General features: G+C 40.3%; 2 protein-coding genes across 3 annotated transcripts; one reads left to right on the top strand and one right to left on the bottom strand.

The window, feature by feature from the left end:
* Positions 1-1,003: 1,003 nt before the first annotated feature.
* On the bottom strand, positions 1,004-16,884 carry Tmem263 (transmembrane protein 263). Of its 2 annotated transcripts, none has more exons than XM_027392498.2 (3): positions 16,674-16,884; positions 8,228-8,294; positions 1,004-4,096 (listed from the first exon to the last, which is right to left on the bottom strand). In XM_027392498.2, exons 2-3 carry the CDS (start codon positions 8,286-8,288, stop codon positions 3,810-3,812), a joined length of 348 nt encoding a protein of 115 aa, XP_027248299.1. In that variant the 5' UTR covers positions 8,289-8,294; positions 16,674-16,884; the 3' UTR covers positions 1,004-3,809. The 2 variants fall into 2 exon arrangements, with proteins under 2 accessions (XP_027248299.1, XP_027248298.1); XM_027392497.2 differs by lacking the exon at positions 16,674-16,884 and adding an exon at positions 15,667-15,687.
* Positions 16,885-17,008: 124 nt separating this feature from the next.
* Positions 17,009-21,804, top strand: LOC100760792 (four and a half LIM domains protein 1). The gene is made up of 2 exons (XM_027392499.2): positions 17,009-17,524; positions 19,869-21,804. Exon 2 carries the CDS (start codon positions 20,433-20,435, stop codon positions 21,273-21,275), a length of 843 nt encoding a protein of 280 aa, XP_027248300.1. The 5' UTR covers positions 17,009-17,524; positions 19,869-20,432; the 3' UTR covers positions 21,276-21,804.
* The last annotated feature ends 591 nt before the right edge of the window (positions 21,805-22,395 follow it).

The raw sequence follows: 22,395 nt of genomic DNA on the forward strand, positions 1-22,395 counted from the left end.
TGTCAAGAAAAATGTTAAGACCAAATGCAGCTTCGTGGCAGTGCATGCTTCACCTCAGATTCAATCACAAGTGTGTACCTGAATATATGCATGAATGAACATGTGTGCATGCTTCATGCAGTGCAGCACAAAATGAACAGCATCATTGGTCCATCTAAGGAACAGGAGTTCATTCTATGCATGAACCTCTACAGCACTGTCCTGGCAGTTATCAGTAATCCATTCACTTGCCCCAGCTCTCAAAGCAGGTTTGATATATATTACAGGCTATGTGGTCCTCTACAGTTACCTGTCAACTGTGAGGTGGTTAGTAACAGGCAAATGTCCAAGTACAGAGCTGTGAGAAGTCAGAAGTGAAGATAAACATCAGTGCCACTTGCATTACTATACCATTTAAAGCCATGGCTGTAGATGAGATTACCACAAAGAGGCAACCAAGATGTAGAGAAGTAACTAATAAAGTTGGAAAAGGGCAATCACTGGTTGAACTTATCAAGAGTGGCTGGTGGAGTAGGGAAGCAAGAAGGCTATGCAGAGTAGGTTGATATGAAGGGAAGAGGAGGGCTTGGAACATGAGTGCCTAAGTTGGGTTTGATTCCTAGAACTCACATAAAAAAAAAAAAAAAAGGTCAATTGTAATGAAACTCACTTGTAACCCCAGGGCTAAAGAAGTGGGCATGGGATCCCTGTGGCAGCAATCTAGTTTGGCCCCCTAACAACATACAATAGAGGAGTGCTCCCTAGATGTAACTTCTCAGGGTTCACACTTTAGCGTACCTAAGCATACCCCACAAAGTTGTTAAAAGTCTTGGGCTCTACCTTGCAAAGACTGAGAAAACTGAGATGACAAAGCCCAGACATCTGAATTTTCAGTCTTAGTTGTTTAAATTATATTTGTATTTTACTGTTCTGTCCACATCCAAGTATCATGTTTGTAAACTATCACCAAAAAGCTGGCTACAGCACTTCCTGAATTGCTGTGTAACCAAAAGTTTTAAGAAGATCCTGTTTACAAATTGCCTTTATTTCTGTAGATCTTTATGAAACATTCCATCTTTGCAGATCACAGTCCTTTATTATCAGATTTGTGTGTTCTTTCCCATCCCTTTAATACAAAAAAACCCACATTATTCAATTGTCTATTTTCATCTGACATTTCACTAAATACAGTATTCATATGTCAACATTATTAAATCAGTTATTCAAGTGGATCACGCAAATTTATCTTCATGGTGCCAAAACCCACTCAAAAGAGGAGCTGAATAACAGATGCTTCCAGGTGTATACAACAACCATAGTTTCTGAAGTGAACTAGTCCTGTTTAACAGGTCAAACTGCTAGACTACAAAAATAAATTGGAAGAGACTCAAGTATATAGCTGTATACATCATCAAATGGCAAGTTCGCTTCAGTTAGAACTACAGCTAACTGTATATCTGTACAGTTCTCCGATATTGTTGAAAAAGCCCCTCTGAACAAAATTGTACTTTAGTGTTTAAGACAATTGAGAAAATTTACCAGGTGGCTTTTCTGTAGCAGAAATTAATTATAGTCATTTCCTCAAGTGATTTTAAAGACAAGCAAAGTTGAAAATAAATATGCGAGCACATATAAGCTAAGTCTACACTGAGACGAATTCAAGTACAAAGCACAGCCTGTAAGTTAGAAATACAAACTAGCAATGAATCAATCATTTCTAAATAGCAGGAATCAAGTTCTCCAATACCATTATTCAGATCACTACGAATGGGTCTATTTAATTTTGGAATTAAAAAAAATACCATTTGTTAAGACATTTCACCAGATATACCAACAAATGTCTCTTAAATTATGTCACATGAACTAAATGGCCTTTTAATTCCTTCTGAATTTGACTCAATGATTTTAAGTTTAGTGTAAGCAAGCATAAAGGTCCAGAAACATTTACAGATTTGTTTGGAAGTCCTGCTGTTATTTGTGAATGCTTTGGAAATGTATATTTTTATGCAGTTGTTGATCCACACTACTGATAGAATACTCTTAAGAGTTACAAACATCTAATCTACATGTCAGGGTGACTGTGTCACCTTCTCAGGGACACAACACTCTGACATATCTGTATCACGGCCCACTCCCACCCTCTCTCTCCAGGGAGTCAGAAGGGGCAGAGTGGAGACACATTTCTAGTTTTAGGCATAAAGAAAATTAAGATCCTCCCCAGGCTTAGATTATAAAATAAATGCCAAATATATATTTCAATTATTAAATTTCCAAGAAACTGAACACTGAAACAAAAAGAAATGGACTTTTGAGTTATGTTCTATGAGAATGAATGCGCTATGACGACACATTAGGACAACACATTTACCATTCATTATTTAAAAAAAAAAAGTCAACTCCCTACCTGAATCTGGCTTGAAAAATGGTATGTCTACATCTGCTTTAAAGGGTTAAAAGAGAACATATCTTAAAAGCATCAATAAATTTGACTGCAGATGCAGCTCATCTGTTACAACCCTTGCCTAGCATGCATGCAGCCCTGGGTTCTATCCCAGCATCACATAACCCAGGCATGGTGTCTCATGCATGCCTGTAATCCCAGCACTTGGGAAGTGAAGGCAAAAGGATGGGGAGCTCCAGGTTTTCCTCAGCTACATATCCAGTTCAAGACCAGCCTAGGCTACAGGAGATCAATCCCATCTTAAAAACTAAAACAAAAACAAGCAAAAAAAAAAAAAAGAACCTATGTAAGTCATTGAAAGCATTTATGTATTTTTTTTATTCAAAGCCAATGGAGCCCATCTCATTCATCTGAAGAGTCAATCTTCATTTATTTGTGGTTGCTTTTATTATATTTTTAAAGGAATTGTTACTGGTAATTTAAGACATCCTAAAGACAGAATATGCATGAAGGATTATCTTAGATGCTTCAGATAATTGTAAGAACTTAAAAACTAATGCTTGTTCCTCCTTAATCTAAAACTATTCCCACACAGCTTTTGATCAACTAAGAAATGTTCCATAGGCACTGTGGGGTGTATTAATGATGGGGCCATGAACCCAACTAAAGCATATGTTTGATGAGAACTACTGTCAACAACTAACAAGCACTATCTTACCCACTGACACCAGGAAACACCTTTACCTCAATACTCCTGAGATTCTTAAGAGGGAAAACTAGTTTTACAACCTTTAAAAGAATTCACTGATAATCATAAGAACTGCACAAATTTAAGGTATTAGAAAAGATGTTTTCTTTTGTAAGGCATCAATGATTAAACAAACAGAAATTTTATCTAACAAAAAACAATTAACAGTATTTAAACTTTTGAATTCCTGCTACTTTTCTGCCAGCTTAAATAAGAATGCCTCTTGGCCTAAACCACTACAGTTATAAAAAACTAAGACACCTGAAACTATTAGGCACATCAAAGGTACAGTTTATGTAGTTCAGGAGTCCCTTTGTAAGGGTCATGAGTCACCTGGCACACTGTACACATGGAACTGTAAAGTCATCTACTTAGTTGAACTTTCACATTTTTAGTCAAACTGAAAGACTTAGAGCAAATATTTAAACAGACCATTTCTTCAGTTACAACTGAGTAAGTGTAACATTTTACCAGATAAAAAGCTGAACTTAAGTATGAGAAGCCTCCATACACTGGGATAGTATTGGTCTCTTCTTGTTTTAGATGAAGCCAGCCATCAATACTTTCAACACAGCAGTTTAGCGGTTGACTTGGCTGTAGTCTGTAATTGAGCAGTTCAATGCCACTGGAATCGTATGCCGTGGAGAGCAAGTGTGCAAGTGTACAAGTGTGCTTCGTCTCTTAGTCAGACTTGTCTTTCTTCTTTCCTGATAAGGGCACTTTGTTTACAACAGCAGAACCAACAGCTGTCACCCCCCCAGCCACAGCAGACACTCCTCCTTTCACCAGCCCTATTCCCATGGAAGGCACAGTTGTAACAGCTGTTTTGGTCACCTCCAGACTCTTCCCACCAATCCAAGCCACACCACCAATGGTGGCGCCAACAGCTCCCTTTGTAACACTGAAGATACCTCCAGTCACACGAGACAACATGCCTGGCTGCTGCTGTGGATGATCTTTCATTGACCCTAATGAGAGAAAACAGTATACTGGTTAAATACAAATCAAACAGTACAAACCGTAAGGTAACCTCCTTACAACCAGGTGTTTTAGCTGATAAGCTCCACTATACTGAATGAACAGTAAGGAGCTCTTGCCTAAGTAGAGCTGCACCTTGGCCCAGAGCTAAGTCTTCTGGAGCAAGGTCTTATTAATGTAGCCCATGCTTTCCTCCAGCTCACAATTTTCCTACCTCTGCTCAAAAACACTGAGATTACAGGCATGCACCACCACAGTTAGTGTTGTGTAGCAATTTTCTCAGAAATTAAAATCTTCTACTTTGGAGGGAAGATAGTTAAGACACAGAATTTTTTATTAAAGGGAAGATGAAGTATTCCATTCTAGAAGCTCCTCAAGCTCAAAAAGTAAGCAAATCAAATAGCTTCAGGAAGTTCCTGAAACAGACCAGATTCACTAGGCCCCTTCCTCCCCAAGCACATATAAACTGTAAGGACTGCATTTAGACAAGCTGAGGTGCTGGAAGAAGCACAAACCAACTGAGCAGCCTGGAAAGGACACTCTCAACCCAATGAGCTGTCTGCAGACTGTGCAGTGTGCTCCAGTTTTCAACTTCTGTGAGCTGTCACCCACACTGGAGTGGACTTTGGTGGTACAGCTGTCTTTGAATCATTTCTACTCCTATAAGTAACCCCAATTAAACTCACTGGTTTCCCAAGTTGGACTTTGATCTATCAGTGGTTTCCTATCTGGAGTGAGCAGATGTATGTCCGTATCTACCCTGGAATAGTCTCACACAGCATGTGTGGCTCAGTGCTATGTCTTGTCTATAACAAGAAATACTGCAGAGACTAAACTCCTTTCTACAACAAAATCCTATTTTAAAAGATTTTAAATATTTCCCTGTCTCACAGGTTTATTACTAAATTTACCCTAAAGAGTATGAAAAAATAAAAATATGTATCCTTCAATTTCTGATGCAGGGTTCAATCAATAATTACCAAAATAATCATCTTTATATAATGTAGTTCTCAAGATGCTCTGGGATCTCTAAGAACTTTGGGGGGAGGGGACACATGGGAAAAAAAAAAAAAAACCTCTTTCAAAGTAATATTGAGATGGCATTGTGTTTTTACTTCACTAGATGATGTACAACATAAGAGACTGATTGCAGAAGCACTGTAAGAATGCACCTGTCTTCTATCACTCCAAACAGTAAAGATTTACAAAAATATACAAACAATATCACTTAGTAACAAATCTCTCATTTGAAAGTTATAAAATTGAGCTTTTCTAAGACAACAAATATATTCATCTTTTTTTCATTGCTTTACATTCTAACTGGGAAAACCTTACTGATTATTCTAAATTGTGCTTCAGGCAGGGAATAGACTCCAGGATAAACAATTGGGACTATAAGAAATAATCAGAAGAGCAAATGCCTACAGAACAGGAGAACATCTTTGCCAGCTGTACATCAGACAGAAAACTAATATCCAGATTTTATTTTCTTAAAGTATGAAAATCATATACACAAAAAGCAATAGCCAATCAAAGTGTTTTATTACCTTAGCCCTCAGGAAAATGCAAATTAAAACTACTGTGAGATACCATTTCACCCAAGTAAGAATGGCTACCGTCAAAACTAATAAGGCCAGATGCAGTGGTACATTCCTTTAATCCCAGCACACAGGAGGTAGAAGCAGGAAGATATATACCTATGTAGGTTTTTGTTTGTTTGCTTGTTTTTCTAAATACTTATTTTCCACATTAATACACAAAGTATCATTGCAGCATTTGCAAGCAAAATTGGTTCTGATTTCTCCCATCAACTTACAAAGTTCCCAACCAGCCAAGGCTACATAGAGAGACCCTGTCTCAAGCAAATAAAAATAAAAAACTAGTAGTCAAAGCTGGTGAGGATTCGAGGAAAGAGGAAACCCATGTTCACTGCTTGACAGAATGCAAATCAGTATAACCATTATGGAAATTACTATGGAGGTCTCTCAATAGAACCTCCATATCATATGACCCAGCTATGCCATTCCTGGGCATATACTCAAGACAGCATACCATAAGCCAGAGCTCCTTGAACATCCATATTCGCTGCTACTCTATCTACAATAGCAAAGAAATGGAACCAGCCTAGATGCCCATCGAGAGATGACATTGAAAATATGGTGCATATATACAGTGGAATTATCATCAGCTGTAAGTGAGCAGGACTATGAATGGTTTGGACAGCATTACATTAAGTGAGGTGGCCCAAACTCAGAAAGGAGTAACTGCATGTTCACTTTCATATTTGGGTCCTAGCTTATGTGTGTGTACAAATGGGAAGAAATGCAGATAAAACCTAAAAATCTAAAAAGGAGATCAAAAGTGGGTAAGAAAAGATGGGATGCTGAGGAAAAGGGGACATGAAGGCAAAGGAACACATGTGACTTGAAAAACAGACAGGAGACAGAAAAAAGGAGATGAGAATTGGGGAAAGGGAGATCAGGTAAAAAAAAATTTTATTTGAAAATGCCATGATACTTGCATGTTAAATATGAAAAACAAATATTTTTATTTTTTATTTTTATACTCCACAGGTATAAGATATAGCCACTGCTAAATTGATTTTTAAAATACAAATATTAAAAACTACAAAGCATAATACATTTTAAATGGCTAAAAATAAAGGACTTAAGATACAGGTAAGCATTTGAATATATTAGTTATACAATTATATTAAATCCTGAAAAAATAAAAAATAAAGCAAGGAGCTCTGTGTCATCAGACATGCCAGTAATTAGAGTACTGAGGAAGCAAGAGGACCTTGGTTTAAAGTTAGCCTAGGCTATGTAAGGTGACCCTGTCTCAAAAGAGAAGGATGTTTAACTTTATTGTAATACACAATCTCTTCCTGAAGATGAGGACCGGGGAATAGTGGCATATACTTGTCAGAAAGATCCTATCTCCAAAGAAAACAAAAGAGGTGCTGTGATTTGTTTTTCTTTTTTATGAGACAGGGTCTCACTATATAGCCCTGGCGGTCCTGAAACTCACTATGTAGACCAGGCTGGCCTTGAATTCAGAGATCCACCTACCTCTACCTCCCAAGTGCTGGGATTAAAGGTGTGCAGCATGATACCTGGTTAACAATTTTTTAAAAAGCAAAACACAGAAATAGAAAACATAGATTCAAAAACTATATATTTGTAAATTATATATACTGTTAATTTTATAGTTTGGAGGGTTCTTTTTTTTTATCTTTCTAGAAATTTTACTTGTGCCTAACAATCTGGGCAGAAAATGCAGTAACTAGAGTTAAGACATCTAGCCCAGGGGTCACATGCAGCCCCAAGGAAACCATTGTTTATGTTAAGCTTAGAGAATCTATACTAAAAACACAAGTGAAATATGACTACAGGTATTTTCTGTACAGCGTCAGGCCACTGAGGTTCAGGAAGCAAAGCTTTTAGAAGCAAGTGTAAGAGTAATGCATGTTATAATTTTCAAGCTAAAATAGTTATGATTTAGAAAGATAAATTAAGCAGAGCCTAAGATCATATATGAACATAGAGAGGTTATCAATTATAATGTAATAAATGATAGGAATTTTTAAAATCTCAAGCCTTGACTTAGATGTAGTTGTGTGCAGGACATGAAAAATAAACAGACCATCCTGTACCTCCCATACCTTTCAAATAAACAGATGGTCTTGCTTATGAAATGGTGTTAAAAGTGTGACAAGAAAAATAAACCTTAAATAATGGGAATTGTATCTTATCCATGAAGGTCTGTGCTTTCTTATTAAAGGCTAAAAATATTTATTTAAATTATTTTTGAACATGTTTATTGACCAGATAAAAAGACTATTTTGGGGTTTTTTTGTTTGTTTGTTTGTTTTTTTGTTTTGGTTTTTCAAAATAGAGTTTCTCTGTGTAGCTTTGGACCCTATCCTGGCACTCGCTCTGGAGACCAGGCTGGCCTCAAACTCACACAGATCCACCTGCCTCTGCCTCCCGAGTGCTGGGATTAAAGGCATGTGACACCAACGCCCAGCAACTATGATTCTTATATTTAATTCTTACAAATGATCCTAGCTTTAATTTCCAGTACTTTCCTTCCATTCTCAGTGGTGGGTACATGCTTACCTTCCGGTGGTTCATCACTAAGGTAAGATGGGATTTCTTGATTTTTATCTGCCTGATTCATGATCACCTATAAAACAAAACATATTTCAGAATACAACTACTACTTCTCACATGCTGTATTAAATCACCTTGTGCAATTTTATATAGAGAACATTTTTAAATACCTGCCACAAAAGTACCTCATCCTATCTCCTATTTCAAACTGTAGAGTTTACAAAGGGCTTGAAATTACACCAACAGGCAATAGGAATTTTATCAGTAACACTGACAAGGAGCAGCAGTGATGATACACGTTTTCCTTTGTTGTTTTTACTGTGGAACTTCAACTGAAAATTGCTATTGAAAGAGAACTAGACAATAATAAAAAGCTTGGAAAAATAAGATCCCACTCTATACAGATAACATGCCTAGTCTTGAATGTTTTTGTTTTTCTTAGAGTTACATACAGAAGTACTGACAGAACTGAAAAACCTGTGGAAAAACATAAACTCTGATTAATTCTAAGTAAAGGTATGAAGGAAATTTAAGAACCAATAAGCTATACTAGGATGAAGAAAGTATGGTTAGAATTCCTTTTCCCAATTCCTCTATGATCTGAAAATATTTGCTTTTCTTTTTCAAATGAAAATAACTCAGTAAAGGAAAGACAAGATTGGCCTAAACTGTTTTTTATGATATCCTATCTTGCTTGGACAGAAAATGAGGACTGTGATTCCAACAGTCAATTAACTATCTGTTCCATGTCTCTATGGCCTAATATTCAACTATCTGTCCTATGTCTCTACGGCCTTACAGTCAACTAACTATTCATTCCATGTCTCTACGGCCTTATACTCAACTAACTATTCACCCTATGTCTCTACAGCCTTACAGTCAACTAAGAATCCATCCAATATATCTATGGTCTAAGTTATGTCTATTCATAAACAATAGATATTTTAAAAGATAACTGTAAGGAGGCCAGGAAAATGGCTCAATCAGTCAAGTGCTTACCACACAAGCATTGAGGACCTGAGTTCTGAATCTCAAGACCTGTTTTAAAGAAAAAAATTAAAATCTGGGTACATGCTTGTAAACCCAGAAGTGCCAAGGAAGCTGAAATGAGACTTGCTGGCCAGCCAATCTAACTAAACTGGTAAGCTCCAGGTTCAGTGGGAGACCATGTCTTGAAAAAAGTAAGGTGGACAACTGACTGAAGAACACAGCAAATGTTGACCTCTGTCCTCTACATGCATACACATACTTGTGCTTGCACACCTGAAGGTCATCATACACACACAAACATGTACACACATACACAAAATGGAGAATTTAAAAAGACAATGTGAAAAAGAACAATGAGCTTTAGTACACTAATTAACAAGTAGTGATTAAGCACCAACCTGAACTAAACAATGTCCAAGGTAAAAAGGCAGTGAATCCCTGCCATAGTGAAACAGTCATACTAGTCGAAGAGGACAATATATTGACACTATAGTGTATGTCAAACAGTGCTGAATGCTACAGAAGTGTCGAGTAGAAGAGAGAGAATGTGGTGTTTTAAATGGATCATCTGTAAGTTTATTTCAGGTGCATCCCTGAAGAGGAAAGGCATCAGACATTTAGATGAAGAGTCCTCAAGCATAACAAACAGCAAGAAAAAGGGCCCCGAGGTAAAGTTTATCAGGAGCAGCAAGAAACAAGAGCTAATAAAGAATGAAGATATTACATCAAAGGGTGATAGACGATAAAATCAAAGAATGTAGTCTAGAGGATACAGGCCCCTGAAGGCAGTGGTGGAAACTGGCTTTTAGCCAAGAGAGAGGAAACGCCAATAAGACACACTGAACAGAATAACAAAGTGTTCTGATTTCCCTTTTTAAAATATTAAAACGTGTGGTGGCTCAGTCCTGTAATCATAGCACTCAGGAAGTTAAGGCCGGAAGACCTGGAGTTCAAGGCGATCCTGAGCTATGCCCTACTGAAGAAAGGGGGTGGGGGGGTCATCATTCTGAACTATGAAAAGAACAGAGTGGGGAAGCTCAAGCAGTGGCACAAAGACCTGTTACACTGTATTTTAATAACTCATGTCAAAAAGCAAAAATTAAAAATGGGAACTTTGGTATGGGTTGTAGAGCAGACTGTAAAAAATAGAGACTTTCAAAGGTAATTTTAATCTCATGTATTACATCTTGCTATGGCTTTACAATCTAAATCCTAAAACAGACTTCAGTGGGCCTAAAATCCAACAGCATGGATCATGTGATTGGTAGGTATCTTCTAGTAGCTCTGGTGAAAGTTCTGACTCAAGATTAGTAGCAGCACCTAATATGGTCTGATTTGTGAATTTAGCACATCGTTTCATATGATTAAAGAAAGTAACAATAAAGCTATATAATCTTGAAAACAAAGTATTGTTTGGTACATTACTCCATGATGAAATTCTTGATTAACTTGACTTAATTAGAAAAGTCTCTCAAGGAGCGGTGGCACACACCATTAATTCCGGCACTCAGGAGGCAGAGACGGAGAGATCTGTGAGTTCAAGGCCAGCCTGGTCTACAGAGTGAGTTCCAGGACAGCCTCCAAAGCTACAGAGAAACCTTGTCTCAGGGGAAAGAGAGAGAGAGACAGAGAGAGAGAGACAGAGAGAGAGAGAGAGGTCCCTCAAACTAGAAAGCTAGATTTACTTCCATTTATATTAATAATCATTGTAAAAGCATAACAAACTATAGAGCATAGTGTTTAAGACTCTAGCATTAGAAATCCTAAGTTTGAATCCCAATGCATATAAAATATATGACAAAGGAAAAAATAAGAGGTTTAAAAAAAAAGATATTCCAGCCCTAACCCTAAAATGAGAATATTATTTAACAAATTCTAAAGCAAAACATGCAGAAAATCTTGAAAAAATATATGTTCCTTCTGTGGAAAAAATGACTTTTTGTAGCCACTTTCTTCCTTAATTTCAAGAGGAGACAAACTTCTGGGTAAACTATTCCTTATATCCCACTACATAATACACAAATCTATATACATATACTTTTATACATAGAAACACTTGGCTAACTAGCTGAGGGTCAACATAATCAATAGAAACTGTAATTATCCAGAAATTTGAAATTTACATGCAAACATATATCTTATTTCTTCTTTTTTTTTTTTTTCTTTTTAGGCAGAGTCTCCTATGAAGCCTAAGCTGACCTGGAACTCAAATCCTGTCTCAGTCTCACAAGTGCTGGGATCATAAGAATATGCTACCACCCCCAGATTCATCTTCTGTATTTTAACTGTAATTCAACAATATATGTGAAGCAATTCCAACTGTATCATTTCACAAGTGTTCCTATCTCATAAATTCCTACTACTGGCTTTATATTTTTCTCCTACTAGAGAATGCTTTTAAAAAATTATTTTTCAGATTTTATATGTATCTTACATCCAATATAGAATGTCACCACTTATAGATCATAGCTGCCTACAGATATGGACATTAATCTAATGAATTAATTAGATTAATCTAATGAACTGACATCATCCATCTGTGGATGAGCAATGAGGAACCATGTGCAGAATAACAATGACAGATCTATGCTTTAAAAAACAAAAAAACTAACTAAGATTTCTTGTCCCGAGGGCATTGGTGGCGCACGCTTTTAATCCCAGCACTCGGGAGGCAGAGGCAGGTGGATCTCTGCGAGTTCGAGACCAGCCTGGTCTACAAGAGCTAGTTCCAGGACAGCCTCCAAAGCCACAGAGAAACCCTGTCTTGAAAAACCAAAAAAAAAAAAAAAAAAAAAAAAAAAAAAAAGATTTCTTGTCCAGCACCAGGTGAGGAGCTCTGCTACAAGTTTCCAATTGCTATTAATTCTGCCATGCTCTCCTTGCTGTGGGGGACTAGGTATAGTCCCCAAATCCTTGAGCCAAACCAAACCCCAATCCCTTTAAAAAAAAAAAAAAGCCACTAGCTAAAATCCTTAACACATCTGAAGAAACACCAGCAGAGTTAATAGACCACCTACAGAAAATTTTTGCCAGCTATACAGATAGCAGATTAATATCCAGAATATAAAAATGAAATTAAACACCAAAAGAACAAATAGTATAATCAGTAAGTGGGCAAGTGAACTAATTTTCAATATATGCATTAAAAAGTACTCAACATCTTTAGCCATCAACGAAATGCTAATCAAATAACTGTAGATTCCCTCTCACTCCAACAAGAAAGGCTACCATCAAGAAAGCAAAAACCAAATGCTGTCAAGATTAGGAGAGACTAACAGGGTCCTCGCATAAATATCTCCTTATAAGATTTCTAGGCAAGATCTCTCTTTTATTCTGCCTATTATTTTTACTTTATTTTGATTTCTTCATAGCTTTTATTATCACTTAATATCTATTTTAAGTGTATCCTTATTAGAATGTAAACTCTAAGAACAAGGGTTTGGGTTTTGTTCACTACTTCCTCTTCAAATCCTTAATGTCTGATACAGTCAAATAGTTGAATTTTTGCATAAAGTCAGCCTGGGATTAATATAAGCTTATGGGAAGGATCTATGCTGTTAGATTTCTAGTATGAGCAACTAGTATGCAGAAATGATAATGAAGACAGCATACATTAGAAAAGAAACCGTTAAAAGATGAATGACTTCTGAACAAGTTGTAGGGGGACATCCACAATAGGAGATACCTTCAGGGAATCCACACAAGACATTCATTAGGCAATCATACTTACGAAGCAAAGCCAAGTTGGGGTTTAGGCAACAACTTTAAGTGATAATCTATAGAGGGAGATGATAGGATCATGCTAATGAGTGGTGAAAATGGACTTCCAGCCTTCCCTAAGTTGTTTGCATTTAAGAGCCAGCTGAAGAAGAAAATTTAGCAAAAACAAACCTTCAAATGAATACTCAGTATTCACTGACTAGTTAATATAACTTCATAGAGGTCAAGAAAAGAATTTATAAGATTCCTAAAAGTTTAATGCAGGCATTAAAGCAATTTATCTGCATCAAATACTAGAGGGAAGTGTTAATTATTACAGATTAGTATAAAAGATTAGTATTAAATGATCTGATTATTTTTACAATGCACTCAAAAAGACTGAATCCTCAAGTTTTAACCAAGATTGAAGTAGAAAGCCAGGTATCCTGCAATCCTGTAATTCCAACACCCTGGGGACTGAAGCAGGAGGACTGCCATGAGTTTGAGGCCAGCCTGGCTACAGTGAATTCCAAACCAGCCAGAACTAGAAAACAAGACTGTATCTCAAAAAGAAATAAAGACATAAAAGTTGCCCTTTAATAAGATTTTTTATTTTATGTGTTTTGGTCTGTGTGTATAAATGTATGTGTGTGCACCACGTGCAGCACATAGTCCCTGTGAAAACCAGAAGATGGCATCCAATCCCCTGGAACAGGAGTCACAGTTGCTTGTGAGCCTCCCTGTGGGTGCTGGGAGTTAAACCCCCTGACCCATAGAAGAGCAGCCAGTTCTTTCAAGCACTGTGTCATCTCTTCAGTCCCCCAAATTATTAATTTTTGTACAAGCCATTCTGTTCTAAACTCATTGCATCGCTGGTTTAACATACACTTGAGCCCTAAGTCCCTGCAGCGTGTTATGCATTTAGACATGTACAGGTACTACTCTTACCCAGAATTTACTTATAGGGAATACACTTTCCAAGCAATTACCACTTTGATCATTCCTTAAGAAAGAAAATATATTATCTATTTTTTAGGAGCTCGTGATGTATACAAGTTAATAATGCATTCACATGTCTAGTTATAAAAAAAAACTTCCTGTCGGGCGTTGGTGGCACACGCCTTTAATCCCAGCACTCAGGAGGCAGAGGCAAGTGGATATCTGTGAGTTCAAGACCAGCCTGGTCTACAAGAGCTAGTTCCAGGACAGCCTCCAAAGCCACAGAGAAACCCTGTCTCAAAAGAAAAAGCTTCCTTTAAGAGGGCATTGATGACAACAGCCTTTAGATCAAAGCAAATGATTTATTTTATAAACATAATCAGTTCCATCTTTTGGTCCTGACATGGACAAACCATTACAATATCAACTATAAAAGACATCTTTACTACAGACTGTATAACAGCAAATTCAGCAGCAGAGACTTTAATGGGAAAGGCATAGTTCTTATCTAGTACAGAATACTACAGCAGCTGGCAAATATATTGGGCAAATATCAATACCACTATTCCCTAGAGAGTAATTTATTCCAATAATAGAAACAAGTAACCAGACACCTGTTGGAACCCTTTCCCTCTGTTTTGTGTGTGTATTTGAGGGGGGAAAGAGAAACAAAATCACTCATGAAGAAATGCTATTTGTGGGTTTCAGTTAACATTTTATATAAAATGGGTTTTTTGAAAAGCCTCTGGCTATAACCCTCTAAAATCGAGTAAGTTAATAGTATAAAGCTCAACTACAAAATACAGTGTGCAACACTGTACCTTCAAAGTCCAAAGTCACTGCAAAACATTTGTTACACAAGTAACAGTCTTCCTTTGTAAGAAAGAGACTAAGCCAGGCACATTGGTTCACTCAGCTCTTGTGAGGCTACAGCAAGACTACCTCAAGCTAGGCCAGCCTAGCTACAGAGTGAGGTCTACACCAGCCCAGGCTAGAGTGAGAACCTATCTTGAGAGGAGGGAAGGAGAGGCGAGGAGAGGGGAGGGGAGTGGGGGGAATTCTGCATGTGCTATATAGAAACTGCCATATCCTCACTCCTTTGCTAACTGAGGAGTTTCAAAATTACACATACTAATAAGCAATGTACAATAAGACACCACCTTGTTGCCTTTATGCTTCTGTAGCTAACAATACTGAACACTGTATAAAAGGTGGCTAGAGGGAAGGCATTGAGTTTGTCAAGTAAGAAAAATTTATCAATGAAAGTTTAAAAATCACACAAAAAATGACAAATAACAATGGACTGTCTCAAAATAGAAATGTTTAAGTGTTGTCTTAAATGAAACATGGAAGTCAAATACATGGAGTAAAATACTCTGCCAAGCCAGAAAACCAGTACATCAGCCATCCTCACTAAAATACATACATTCACCGGTTCAGCAGATAGTGGTATCCATACTTTGTACCAGATTTTGTTGAGACAATGAATGAGCATACATACAAAGACCCTACTCTTAACTGTATGTAATCTGATGCAATACCATTAGGAATTAGGAAAAGGGCAAAAACTCAAGGGCTGAAACAGGAAAGTTAAGATTTTCCCAGAAATAATAATAATAAAAAAACAAATACTTGATTTGTGGATTTATTTAGCTAATGTAAAAATCACATAAGCTTTTCTATTGAGGTTTTCGTTGAACTTGGTTTCTGGTATAAGTGGTATAACAAAAACCAAAAAAAAAAAAATTAAAGTGAAAAATGAAAGCAGATCTATATGACTTTAAACGTTGCTAAAGAAGGAGTGGAAATACACTTACCTGTTGTCGTGATAGCCCTTGAGGGCAACAACTAGTAGAAGTTTTAAACACTAACCAATAGTAGATACAAATAACCACAATGTTTCCTTTTGGATTAGCAGCGTTCACAAAGAAACAATCCAGTAAGATTTCGTTTCCTAGTCTAGGTGTTTCTAAGTCTTCCCAGAAGCCCTTTCTCCCCCTCACTGATCCACCTTTATCCTTTAGGCACAAGCCTTTTTTTTTCTTTAGCAGAGGGAGTGACGTGGCAGGAGAGGCAGAAAATGACCCTAGAGGCTGGTGCTGACTTGGGCACCTCCTTCCTACGCTATCCACCCAGCACACCCTAGTTCCCGTAGAATTCCCCCGTAAGACGTGTCTAGAGAGACGATCCCATGTGATCCGGAGTGGAAGCTGCCTGTGCTCGGCAGGCAGGCTCGGTTTGCGATTCAGCCTGGGGCGGGCACTGACTGCACTGACGGGGGCTCTGGGACTCCCCAAGCGATCCTTGACACCGCCTGCGCCCCCCTCATCCCCACACCTGCGGCAATGTTTACGGCAGGCGTGGGAGTGGAGTTCCCAATTTAGGAAGAGCGGCGGGAATCTCCGCTTGGAGCCGAGCCCCGTACTTGAACTACCCCGGACCGTTTATCAACAGGTCACAAGTTAAGTGGGACGCGGGAGCCGGGCTCCTTCCCGGACGCCCCCACCTCCTTCTCCTCCTCCTCCTCTACGCCGGCCTGACACGGGTCAGCCCGAGGCTCCCAGGAGCGAGTCCCGATCTCCCAACACCGCGTCCGCGAACTCACGAACCCAACGGGGCGAGCCGCCCGCACAACCTCCCTCGGCCCCCCAACGACGCCCCGCCCCTCCCCCTTCCCGCTCAGAGCCCCCCAAACCCAAAAGGCCAGGGCCGGGCGGCCAGGCCGGGGTAGCGCAGGTGAGGCGTCGAGGGGCTAACGGCAAGGACCGGAGGGTGGCCGGCCTGGCCGGCCCGCGTCCCACCCGGGAACGCCTCATTCACTCACCGCGGGGTCGGGCCCGGGGCTGCGGCCGGGCGGAGGCGGCGGCGTGCGGCACGGAGGACTGCAGAGGCGGCCGGGGCAGCAGAGGCCGTGACGCGCGCGGCCCGGGGCGGCTGCGCGACCCAGATGCTCCCCTCCTCGGGCTCGGGAGTCGGAAGCCTCGGCCCGAGGCGGCGGCGGCCTCCGGCTGCGGACGTGGCGCCTGACGCGACCCGCCCCCTCTGCAGCCTCCCGAGTTCCCGCCCCCTCCCGCGCCGCGCGGTCCTACGCGCACGCGCGCTCGCGCCCCGCGCCCACCGGTCGCTCGCTCGCTCGCTCGCTCGGCGCTCGCAGCCCTCCCAGCAGCCCCCAGCCCGCCTGCGCGCGCCTCATCGCCGTCTCCCCGCCCCCTCCGCCCCGACGTCCAATCAGAGCGAGCGAGGGGCGCAGCCCGGGGAGGCGCGCGCGCGGGCCTCTCCCGAGGCTGCAGGGGCCGTGCGAGCGGGCGGGCGGGCCAGCGCGAGGGAATAACGGTTGTGGGAATTTAGAGCTTCTCCCCTGAGGAGGGCGGCATGCCCATCAATGTCTCCCTCTCCTCCTTTGCCCAGGGGCTCCATCCATCTTTAGCTGCTGCCCTAAGGGAGTGACGAGCGGGGCCTCTGTCAGCGGTTCTCCTCAGGGCAGTCTGCCAGCCTGTGTGAGCCAGGGATAAGGAGAGCGAGGCCTTCCTTATCTGTGTGGGTTTTTTGGTTTTGGTGGTTTCCTTCATTCTTGCCTGTCCTACAGCCGGAGTAAAAAAAAATTGCCAGGTTTGCCCTCATCACACAGCGCATCGTGAGGTGCCAGGGCCTTGAGTTTTGGTGACGAAAAAAAAGGTTGGTTCTCCGATATGAGAAATGAACTGAAGTGAGAAAAACTGTCCTCGTGTCGCTTCTAAGTAGGGCTTCCTCGGGTCCGACCCTCCACGCTCGTTCCGACCTTGGGAAGGAAGTTCCTGGTGGGGTCCTGGACCTTTGACAGCCCTTCTGTAGAGTCCTGCACGTCCAGCCCTGCCTCAGCTGGGAAGCGCGACACTGAGCTTCAAAGGGACTTGGAGTAGCCCCCTGTGAGGCTCTTTGGGAGAGCAAAGGAGTTAAGTCTCTCAAAGACTGCTTGACTAGATAAATGCTATTTGATTTTCTTTGACTCTCAACATGTTTAAAGATAACAATAAACGCACCCTAAGCTTTTTTGAGAGGATAGATGATGAGTATAAAGGGGCTTTATAAACGGAAATCTTCCCAAAATGCAAGATTTGTCTTGCAAGTGGAAACATATTCAGGGTGGGGGACCCCAATTTTCAAATGAAAATAGTCAGCATGTTGTAACTGGATAGTAAGTGTTGACAGTGCTCAGAAAAGTGTATGCTAAGAAAAAAAAACTCAAGCAGGAGCTGTCTTTGCTCCAGTTCTTACTAGAGTATCACTTCAGCTTAGTCGTTATGATCAACAAATCCATTTGGACCACTACTGGAATTCCCATGATAATCTTGTTCTACAGAACTTAAAGAGAATATAATCTATCACTTTAATAGGATTTGAGTGATCAGGAGAGTCTGAACTGTGGTGTTTACTGAACATCTATTACTGTCACAGAATCCTGAGGATTTTCATAGATGACTTCATAAAACTCATTTTGGAACTTTCTTCCCAAAATTGACTTAGGATTTTGCTAGTTATTAAGGCCATAATTCAAAGCAATGGTTCACTATTTCATGAACTAATGAAGATACTAGGAAGCTTTTAATTCCTTCTGAAACCACAAACACAGGTAGTCCTGTATTTCCTCAGTCATTTCTCACTGCCTCAGTCTCCTTACCTATAAAAAGGAATAGCATTCCATTCAGTTCTCACACACTCCTGGCTGTAAGAGAGTAGGTATGGATATCTTGATAAGATTGTTTCTATCTTGATGCTGTCTTGATTTCAGATACCATGATGCAACCATAAGGAGCACCAGTGAAACCAGGCCCCATCGTAGGGGTGTATTTTGTTTGGTTGTTTTGTGTTTTTTGTTTGTTTTTTTGTTGTTGGGTTGGGTTTTTGGTTTGGCTTGGCTTGGTTTTTTTGAGATACTGTTTCTCTCTGTAGCCCTGACTGTCCTGGAACTTGCTTTGTAGACCAGGCTGACCTCGAACTCAAAGATATGCCTGCCTCTGCCCCCTCAGTCAACCTCCTGAGTACTGGGATTAAAGCTGTGTACCACCACAGCCCAGCAGCAACACATTTTTTATGTTCTCTGTGTAATACATTCTTTTGGTATTTTGAATGAACTGAATGATAGCAACTTTGAATAGATTACCATCCAATGTAAATAATAATTCTTTTCCTATACTTATATTCATACTGGTCTCCAGGCACAATTACTTAAATTTTCCTTGACTCACTAGCCCTTCTAATTTATGATTTGACACAAACTGTTAGGTTGTGTCAGTTCTCTCAATAAGGAGGCAAACAATCCTATACTCTTATAAAGAAACTGTAGCATGGGCGGGAGAGATGGTTCAGCATTTAAGAGCATTGACTGCTCTTCAAGAGAACCAGGGTTCAATTCATAGCACCCACATGACAGCTCAGAGCTGTCTATAATTCCTATCCCAGGATATCTGATTCCTGTATACAGACATATTTGCAGGCAAAACACCTTTGTATATAAAATAAATTATTTAAAAAACGGAAGTAGATATGCTAATTTAATTCTATCACAAGTGTTGAAGATAAAATTCTACAATCCAATTTTGTGACCACAACCCAAGTTCTTAACCACCATATCCTTGAAGCCAGACTGGCCTCAAACTTTTGATCTTTCTAAGTTCTGGGCCTAAGGTATAAGCCACTACACTCAAATTTAACCTCTATATTTTGAGAGAGAAAAGCAGTCTCTGATATCTAGCAAATGGCTCAGTGCTATCAATGAGGCTGTAATGTTGCTGGGAGCTGGCCCAATACAACTAGGCCTTGGTATTTTCTAGTTAAGCAAAAGAGCATGAGGCAAGGCTACTTCACAATCAGTAATGGTCAAAACAAAAATAAGACTACTTTCTAATATTTGAACCTGAACAAGATCATGAATATTGTTCAGGTCACCAAGTAGAATACACAAAATGAAAGTGACAAAATAGTAAGTGGATGTTTCTTCACTGGTTACAGTTTTACTCATTCTAGCCTTTCCTCTTCATAGGTACCATTTATGAAGATAACAAATCACATAATCACACCTGCTTCATCCGGAAGTGAGGCAAGAAGGTTCTATTTCCTTAAACCCTCCTTCAAAACATCTAACTTAATCCCAAATCGGAAAGCCCTGCTTTACATCCTATTACTGAGATGCCATCTGATTGACTTTGGTGTGTTCTCCATTTCTCTGATGAGTGACAACCTCAACCTGTCCAGCTTGCAGGAATTCTTGGTGATCATTGGCTAAAGTACACTGGCAATTCTTTCTCTGTAATCCATACCATCTATTTCTATGGAGTTGAAGACATCCTGTGAGGTAGAAGATAGACATGAGTAGGGAGCTGGGTGGTCCTAGAACACAGCCCAAGCCCTCTTCCTTTTGTACAGCCTGATAAGCTACTGTAAAATCCTAGTTTCATATCCACCAACCAGTGGACAGCCTACATAGCTGCATAGGCAAGTGTTTCCAGGCAGCAACCAATAGCTGTTCTCAACTGTATCCAGACCATCCCAAACATAACCTGTTCTTTGCACATCCAATGTGAGGTCCCCCCAACTATAAGGCACCATGTCTAGCGAGTTCAAATGCCACTACTGCAAGGATTCCTTGCAAGGGAAGAAGTATGTCCAGAAGGATGACTACAACTGCTGCCTGCCATGCTTTGACAAGTACTGTGCCAATATCTGTGACGAATGCCACAAGCCCATAAGTGCAGATTCCAAGGAGGTGAGTTTTGATAACCGCTACTGGCACAAAGCCTGCTTCCTTTGTAGCAAGTGCCAACAGCCCTTGGTCAGTGAGACCTTTGTGACCTCGGATGGCAAGGCCCTTTGCGACAGTTGTGCTACTAAGGAGGCCACCCCCAAATGCAAAGGGTGCAACGAGCATATTGTGGTAGGAGATCAGAATGTGGAGTACAAGGGTGACGTCTGGCATAAAAACTGCTTCGTCTGCAGCAACTGCAAGGAAGTCATTGGAACCGAAAGTTTCTTCCCTAGAGATGAGGGGTTCTTCTGTGTGTCTTGCCATGAGGCCAAGTTTTCCAAGCAGTGTGTGAAATGCAACCAGCCCATCACATCTGGAGGGATCAGTTACCAGGATCAACCCTGGCATACTGAGTGCTTTGTTTGTGACTCCTGTTCCCAGCAGCTGGGCGGGCAGCGGTTCACTGCTGTGGATAACAAGTATTACTGTGTAGATTGCTACAAGAACTTTGTGGCCAAGAAGTGTACTGCGTGCAAAAATGCTATCACTGGGTTTGGTAAAGGCTCCAATATGGTAAGTTTTGAGGAAAATTCCTGGCATGACTACTGCTTCAACTGCAAAAGTTGTTCTGAAAATCTGGCCAACAAGCGTTTTGTATTTCATGAGGAGGAGCTGTATTGTATTGACTGTGCCAAAAAGCTATAACAAGGGCTCCTAACCTGTAAAATGACATTTGAACCATGATTTGTGTTCTTATTCTCTCTGCCTTTGACCAACCATAGGGGAAGAGTTGGTTTTCAACTCAATAAAGTTGCTCCTGTCTTTTCTTCAATTTCACAGTAGTATTCAGCTGCAGGCACATAGTGATTAGTTTATTAGGATTCAACAGAGAACAACCTTGCAGAAAAATAATTTCTCTGTTGCTGCAATGGAAAATCAAAACCTTAGGCTCATCTGCATGTTTCTTATACATCAGAAAAGTGTTAACCATGTAGCCACATGATTTAAGCAAGAAGCATTGGTGATAAAGCCTCCACTAAGATGTTCCAGGCTCAGCTGGGATCCACTGTGCCACAGCAACATGCAAGGGTTGTAACAATTGCTCCAACTCACTGCTCACCCTCTTCTGTGAACATAAAAAAACTTTTCAGAATGCATGGTTGGACTTCCTCATCAAAAATTTTGTGCTTTCACATTATGTGAATTTCCAAAAAAAATAAACATTTTGAGCCAGGTGGTGGTGGCACACACCTTTAATACCAATACTGGGGAGGTAGAGGCAGGCATATCTCTGAGGCCAGCCTGGTCTACAGAGACAGTTCCAGGAAAGCCAGCACAACACAAGAAACCCTGTCTTGAAATAAAAAATAAAAAATATTTTGGATTTAGCTGTAACTCTCAGCTAACCTTCCACATACTAATATTTGATTGATCCATATGACTTATTTTCTTCTGCATGTTTCTTATACAGCACAAAAATTCTAACCATGTAGTGATTAGGAAAATAGAAATCAAAGTCATAATGAGGGGTTGAAGAGATGGCTCGTTTATTATTTGCTTGCCATGCAAATATGAGCACTCCTGTAAAAAGCTATCTAGCACTAGATAAAGTACAGCTATGTTGATGTGCTTCTGGGACCCCGGGGCTGGCATCTGTGACAGGCAGATCCCTAGGGCTCATTGACCAGCCAACCTGACCAATCAGTGAAGGGCAATCCAGGAAGATGCCAGAAGTAGATCTGTGGCCTCTACATGTGTTTGAGCACATATGTGCATAAATTCACACATACATACCCCTCACTGAAAATCTACTTGGTTAATTTTA

The sequence above is a fragment of the Cricetulus griseus genome (assembly GCF_003668045.3).
Source record: "Cricetulus griseus strain 17A/GY chromosome 1 unlocalized genomic scaffold, alternate assembly CriGri-PICRH-1.0 chr1_0, whole genome shotgun sequence".
NCBI classification, from domain to species: Eukaryota; Metazoa; Chordata; class Mammalia; order Rodentia; family Cricetidae; genus Cricetulus; species Cricetulus griseus.